The sequence below is a fragment of the Solanum lycopersicum genome, chromosome 4 (genome assembly GCF_036512215.1).
Source record: "Solanum lycopersicum chromosome 4, SLM_r2.1".
Classification (NCBI taxonomy): Eukaryota; Viridiplantae; Streptophyta; class Magnoliopsida; order Solanales; family Solanaceae; genus Solanum; species Solanum lycopersicum.
This window is the reverse complement of record NC_090803.1, coordinates 7,630,989-7,638,934: the sequence shown is the minus strand read 5'-3', so window position 1 is coordinate 7,638,934 and position 7,946 is coordinate 7,630,989. Positions and strand designations below refer to the sequence as shown.

Below are 7,946 nucleotides of genomic sequence, written 5' to 3'. Positions count from 1 at the left end.
CCACACATTAAAAAGTAAAAATGATGTGAAACGTACAATAGAAGTTGAGTTTACTGGAAAGGACCCTTGATAATGTCATAGGGAAGAAAGAGGATGGAAGAGGGAGATCATAAACATTAAGCTTGATTGCTTCACATGATCTCAATGGCTATGCTTTTTCTCATAGAATTACAGTCCAAAATGATCTTGTAATGCTCTAGTACTACAGAACTATAGAAAACATTCTTACGGAGTACAGTAAATCATCATATGTTGTTCTTGATTATAAGTTTGTAGACAAACTATGTCTAAGAAGTCATAAAAGGGGACAATATAATAAGCCTTTCGACGGGCATAGGAATCTATGAAGAAAAGTCTTTTGCCATAAAACGGTGACATATGGATACAACCAATTTAACATACGCAAACAACTGAGAAATGTAAACAAGATCATTAAGAGAGAAATACAAAGTTTCAGATACAGAACATAAACTTAAAATGAAAACGAGAAGTAACCAAGATACTTGAAATTTCTGGTGAAAAGCAAGTTTATCTTGTGATATGCGCGATAAAAGAATCCAACTCTATTCGAGAAGAACCCCCTTTTTCTGTGGAACGCCTTACGGATTCTGCCAGTTCTTCTGCTCTTTTCCTTATTGCATCACCTTCTTCTGATGCCATCAGCTTCCTCACGACATTCTCTACCGTGGATGCACTTACTAGCTCTGCGCGTTTATCCCACTCTCTCACTGTCAGGCCTATTTTCAGTATTTCTGTCACCAAGAAACCATTTTTTGGCTGGTCAGCATGCATAGGCCAAGCAGCTATTGGTACCCCCATAGTAATACTCTCTATGCAAGAATTCCATCCACAATGACTCATGAACCCGCCTGTGGAAGAATGAGCCAGGATTTCAGGTTGTGGTGCCCATTCTCTCATCACTAACCCGACCCCTTTTACTCTTTCCTCAAATCCTTCTGGCAACTCAAGTTTTCTAGCTTCCCCGGTAAAGATATCTCCTCTATCAGCTTCTCTTAACACCCATATGAACTTGTGTCTGCTTTGTTCTAATCCCATCGCGAGCTCTATGACTTCTCTATCGGAAAATATAGATGTTGTTCCAAATGATACATAAAGAACTGATCTTGGAGGTTGTTTGTTCAGCCATTCCAAACATATGTTGTTTCTATTCGAGATATGATCGAGTTTAGTTGGTAAAATTGGTCCAATTGCCCATTGTTGTTTACTTTCTTCAACCAGCAATTCAAGAAAATCACCTTCAATCACTTTACTCGTATTAAGGATATCACCTGATCTAATACCCATATGTGGACTCTGAATAGCTGTAAAGTCCCTCATTTCATCAGGTATCCCTCCTTCAAGGTCGGGTAGCTTTTTAAGCAATTCTTCTCCAAGTTGGACAGGCTTCCCTCTAAATCTGCATACAAAACAGTACATATTTAAAGCTGAAATGCCATTAAATATATATGATTCAGCATTAGGCAAGGAAGAAACATCCTGAACATTATAGGACATAAAAGGATCATGAACAACAACGATTCGTCTTGATTTTGAGGAGATATCACGTAAAAAGGAAGCAATGGGCTCGCGAAGAAGCAAAGATGCATCCCATAATGGCTTATGATGTAACGGGAATTTGCTTAAGGCATCAAAGACAGGTGGAGGTGAGGCAAATTCAGGTATTGGAATGTCATGGAAGTGGATTTTGGCTATATCTGAAGGATTTAAGGCGTTGGCTCGAAGGCGAGCTTGACGGTTAAGTGTGGGAGAGCCAAGATAATAGACTGGAAGATCATATGATGAAGAGATTAAACAGGAAAATTGAAGAAATTGATTGAGATGTCCTTGAATTGGAAATGGAACCATGACTATAACTACTTCATGATCTGAATTTCGTACTTCTTTCCGATCCTCCATATCTCCTAATTGAGTTTTTTTCATGGAAGAAGCAGGGTTATGTTTTTTCAAAGAAATGAATTGTGACCATATAGTTTTGGAGATACAGACAATTCACATCATAATGCTGGCTTCAACTATAACTATATAACATTACTTTTGTTTTATACAACTACATAAGATGAACATGGTTAAAACCATTATGTGCATTTGTTGCGATTCGAGTCTACACCCTAGACGTGACCGACACTCAAAATTGTCACTAGGCCAAAAATAAACATTGGGCTGACATGCTACTAATTACAAAATACAATGACACTATGCGGAAGGTTTTAAAAGATGAGCATGCGATTGTTGTTCATCTTGTATTCTTAAGATATTTAGAACAAAACTTTGAAGAACTTGGTAAAACACAACAAAGTTTAAGAATATTTTTACTACTAGAAAATTTAAACTAGTAGAGAAACTAGAATCAGAAACATATTAGATAAAATATACAAAATATTTTTCTTTTAAGGAGAATTGTTTGTGTTTAAAAAATTTTACTGATTCCAACAAACTTTGCAGAAACACGAAATTACCAAATCTTAATGAACCAGTGAAAAACATAAGAAAAAAATTAATTCACAGATCTAAAATCTGTAACACATACCAGAATCTGGAAAAACAGAAAGAAGATCAAGCTCACTGAATGCTCAATGTCCCCCCTAAGGAAATTATTCCCCTATAGTATCCGAGTTTTGATTTGGTATATGTCCTCCCAGGATAGAATGATCTCAATCACCAGTGTAATGATATCCAAAACGTTGGTGTCAGTGAGCTATTCAACGACAGTAAAGTACACTTAGAATAATATATTTTAGTATTAGTAGAAGAAGTTCAAAAATTCTATTTTAAAATGAGAGGAAATTCCTCAATTTATTAAAAACAAAGAATAGTGTGAAAAAATTCTTATTATACCTTATCAGAAAGGTTATAAACCTTTGGAAAAGTCACAATCTTTGGAAAGATCAACAATCTTTTATAAAAGCTACATTTTTTCATAAAAGTCGCAGCTTTTTATAAAATATCGCATTTTTTCATAAAAATCCCAACTATTCATAAAAATCACAACTCTTCATTTTTCATTCACACCTTTTAAAATCCAACAAAGATAAATTTAGAAAATAAACTCAATAACTTTATTTAAATATCTGATATTTGTATTATATCATATGTTTGTGAAAAAAAAGTGGTTAGCTCAACTAACTCATTTATGAAGCCACTAATGTACTGAAAAGATAAGGTATTGGGGCTTGGTTACCAAGACAAGCCCCAGGATACCTGAAATACTCTACTTACTACATATAAGTACTAATTATTCTAAATAAACGAGAACTCTTTGATAGCCAGAGGCCTCACACTCCGAATAGTTTATGTATGAAACTAAAAAAAAAAAATAGTTCAAGTGTGTTATTGTTATTTTTTTTCAAGGTAATGACTGAGAATTTGAAGAAAAACAAAAAAAAGTTGTTGAATTGTCCAAGTTACGGACCAATTATATGAGATCAATTTGGAGGTGTGCCAAGAAAAGAATGTCCTGAAAAAGTATCTGAGGTATGCACATGATAATTCACATCATAAATTTTGCATATGTTAAATATTCTTGTTTCATGGTCCTATATGAGATATTTTGTTTGTAGATCCTGTTTACTATTTTGACTTTTTATATGAAAATTTTGTTTGGAGTTAAAATGACTCTTGTTATAAAGTAACTTATATAATCCTTATCGTTATATAAATGGTTCACATATATCCTTTCTATCATTACCAAATGAGCTCACATATACCCTTCATTTAACAAAGTGAAAAAATAGTTTTAAATTAATATTTTTGACTTTAATTTTTAAAAAAATATCTCAAAATCATAACTAGGACTCTACAAAACGGCTTCATGCACCCTAGAATTTTTGAACTTTGTTCTCTGATACCAAATTTGTCAAACCCGTGCCTACATCCTGGACATGATCGACACTCAAAAAACCATTGTTGGGCCCCAAGTGAACGCTTGGTTTGGCTAAAATCTCAGCGAAAGACTTAGTCACATAGAATAAACTCACAAGATAAACTTTAACTCAAATTTCTCAAAATGATAAACACATGAATGTTTAGAGAAACATTCAACTTGCATCAAGGGCAACTCAAGTTTAGAACATAACAATCGAAACAAATAAGACTCAAGAAAACTATTGTCTATCCACCTATGAAACCTCTAATACTATGAGAGATGTCGGGACAAGACCCCCAATCATCCTAACAAACTGGAATAACTAAATATAAATAAAGGATCATACGGAAGTAGTGAAGCTAACCAATTAACTCTAGAACTCAATTGGATCAATGAATCGTTGGTTGATGATTTTTGTTACCTGTATCTGCATCATGAAACATGCAGGCCAAATAGCTTCAGCACATGAAATGTACGAGCATGTAAGGGGGAAACTAAAGCATGACATAAGTTTGAACTTGAACTGAAGAAATGACTTACCTCATCTTAACTCACTAGCTCAACTTCCACACAATCTCAACTCATTTCAATATAAAGCATTGAGAAAGATGCAATATAAAGAGAAAAGATCTTAAAGCAATATATAACAACTCAATTTATTGAAACATATAATATAACACATTTTGTACACAAAATACAAAATAAGCTCTGTTTGGGAGATTCTCTAACCGAAAATCATCACTATGAGCTATGTGATGATACATCGTCTCGCCCGCTCTGCCAGAATTTTCATATACCTTAACGGGGTATAGAACTCCTCAACTAAGTGGATCCACTAGTCTATGCTAAAAAACAATTAAGAATCATCTAAAAAGTATGACCCTTCTTCAACCCACGTCGGCTACATGGTTTATAGGGGTTGTGAGTTGTTTGGACTCTCCCCCATATCGGTGCTCAATACTACTCTAAAAAATATAACTTAGCTCATATATTTCTAAAAAAACATTTCCTCATCCTCAACTTTGAGATTATTACTCAAAAGGTTTCTCTGAAAAGAGATAGCACTCAAAACTCCTCATGAACTCTTTTGAAAATCGGTGTTTCCTCTCATCTTGTAAAAACATTTACTCTTGGGAATACTTAGTTTCCATATATCATTTTGAAGAAAATGAACTCAACTCTACTCTTCGTCAAGCTCAAGTACTGAAGTCTTATAAGTTCTTAAAGTTTGTGAAAGACTTCACAAAATGACTCAAATGAATTCTCAAAGTCTTGTCTGTAAACTCTATCATAAATTAAAGGGTTATGATTCATGTTATGAATGATCTCTCGATGTTTAGATGTAGTTTAAAGTATGGATATCAAGTAGAGTATGGAAAAAAAGAATGGAATAAGAGTAATATATCTAAGTCGTTGGTGGAATATGATCAACTCAAGCATGAGTTGGAAGCTATGAAAGTTTCTCTTGCAAACAAGGATACTGACATCACTTTCCTAAAAGCTCAGCTTCTGAAAAGCGCAATCAAAGGGATCAGATTGAGAAGAACTGGCAACCTTGAAGGTTCAACATGAAGCCCTGGCAGCAAAGAATGCTTCTGAAAAACCATGCTAATGCAGAGGCTTGACTAATCTTACTCTTTCAATCCCTTTCTCCTAAGCAACCCCCCGCTCTCATTCTAAATCCATGTATCAGTCATCATTCCTCCTCTTTTTTTGAAACTCAGTGAGTCGTGAGTATTGTTATGGTTCTCTTTCGTACTGATGTTTTCAATGTTTTGACTATTGATGTTTTATTTGTGAATGATACTTGCTTCTATTGACTTATCTCATTACCTTATACATTTTTACTCAAGCTCAATTTTGCCCAAGTGGTCATGAATTTGCTTGAACTACACTTCTATCAACTTATTTACTGTTTTAGTTCTTTTTTATGATGTCAAAAGGGGGAAATAGTTAAGGTATTAGATTAATGTTTGTTACCCTAAGAGGACTTGGTCAAGATCAATGTTAGTTACTCGAAGAGGACCTGGGCTTGCTGATAGGGGGAACTTGTGAAAGAGGGAAGAACTTGAATAAGTTTGTCATTATCAAAAAGGGAGAAAATGTTATTTTATAACTAATTTGAAATTTTGATGATTCAACCAACTTCAATAATGATGAAATAAGGGGACCACTGTAGTTACTTGAAGAGTCGTGTTGATAAGGGGAACTGATGAAAGAGGGAAAGTTGAATAAATTTGTCATCATCAAAAAATGGGGGGAAATGCTATTTTTAAGTTGATCTAAAGTTTGAAAATTTAATAAATTTCGGGTCTTAACAAGGACCTGATAGAGGAAAGACTTCATACATGAAAAAGACAAAAGATAATTGTCTCAAAGCTGTCAAATTTGTTGTGGTTGGTGCACATGTTTTTAGAGAAGTAGGCTCCCAACCAATGGCTTTGCTCAAAGGGTTTGTATCCATATTATATAATTTTCTTCTCCAAAGAAACAACCCAAGTTTTAAAAAATAAAGTTTTGAATTCTAAGAATTCATAAGCTCAAAAAGGAAAAGTCATCGAGGAAGAACATTGATCATAGTCTAAAAGGGACCTGATGGAGTAATAAAGCATATTTTGTTTTATTTTGAGCACATTCTGATTTTCAGCTAGAGTTAGCTATGCCGGATTGTTAAAGTCTATATAAGCTATAGTTAGTTAGTGTAGTGAGCAACATAGTTGTTGCTTAGTGTAGTAGAGTTACTGCTTTCTTACTCCTGATCCTTTGAGATTTGAGTTGTTCGTTAGAGTTAGCCTTGTTGAGTTATTGAAAAATCTAGATCGACTAGAGCTAGCTGGTTAGTGGGCAATAGAGTTATTGCTTAATTATTTTGCTTATAGTAGATTTGCTACATTAAGGGGGTAAAGATTGAGAGTTTAACTCCTAGGTTGCAAGAGTTTGTAATTTGAAGCTTTACTCCATTTGAATGAAATGGAGTTTGGGTTGAAATCCTTTGAGACAGGTCGTGGTTTTCTCCTCCCTTATGTAAGGGAGTTTCCTCGTACATAAAATATCTTGTGTCTGATTTACTTTGAGTTATGTATTTTCCATATTGTTATTTCTGTCAAGGGACATGTTCCACTGACCATTAATGTTAGGATTGGAAATAAGCAGTTGTAAATGCGGAAGCTAGCAAAGCAAACCTCGAAAGATCACGAGTAAGAAGACACCGAGAAATATATCAAAAGACACAAAGATTTAATGTGGTTCAGTCAGTCGACCTACGTCCACAAAGGAGATGAGAAATCCACTATAAATATGAGTGTACAAAATACAGAGAGAAACAACCTCAACCAATTCACTCGGAATACATGGGAGGTTCACACAAGTGATAACATATCAAGCTTGTGACCCATAAATTCTCTTCCTAACGAAAACTCTCAAAGCCTTTAAGACTATATTGTGAATGTTGATTAAGTTAGAAGACATATTCCCCTATTTATAGAGTCCTAAACTTTTTCCTGCCATAAAAAGGATTAGTGAATCCTAAACCTTTTCCTAATAGGAAAATCAATTTATGGTTATAATGAAGTCATGTTAGATACTCATAGATATAAGTGGAAGAACTCATCGTAGAAAATCATGAGTTTTGTAGAAGTGTGGCAGGCAGGAAGCCTTTCAAAAGTTACTTCACTTAAGACCCATTAGGCCCCTTGGCTGGAGGGAGAGTTTGTTGGGCTATTGCACATGTTCCAGCCAAAGGTCCATTTCCTGATCCTACTTGAAAAAAGATTGAAATTATTCTCTTTATTTGGTTTCAAATTCTATTAGGAAAAGGATTGGAATTGTAATCCTATTTGTAGTTGGTTTTGGCTTCATAAGAAAAAGCACAACTCTATAAATAGAGGATGGTCTTGAGAGAATAATTCAATTGCTCATTGATATTGTCTTTGAAATACATTAGAACATAAGAGAGGTTTTTTAGAGAGCTTTCAACAAGAGAAAAGAGAGAAGGAAAAAGGTTCTTTTGCTGCAGTCTTTTTCTCCGACCAGCAACGTTCAGATAGTGTTCCCGATTAACTAG

At 34.5% G+C, this 7,946-nt stretch overlaps 1 protein-coding gene across 1 annotated transcript; it reads right to left on the bottom strand.

Moving 5' to 3' along the window:
- Positions 1-342: 342 nt before the first annotated feature.
- Positions 343-2,569, bottom strand: LOC101263012 (zeatin O-xylosyltransferase). The gene has a single exon (XM_004236545.4). It carries the CDS (start codon positions 1,939-1,941, stop codon positions 529-531), a length of 1,413 nt encoding a protein of 470 aa, XP_004236593.1. The 5' UTR covers positions 1,942-2,569; the 3' UTR covers positions 343-528.
- Between the last annotated feature and the right edge of the window lie 5,377 nt (positions 2,570-7,946).

Excerpts from the sequence above, each read along its gene's own strand:
- LOC101263012 (XM_004236545.4), bottom strand. The coding sequence starts at position 1,941 with ATGAAAAAAACTCAATTAGGAGATATGGAGGATCGGAAAGAAGTACGA.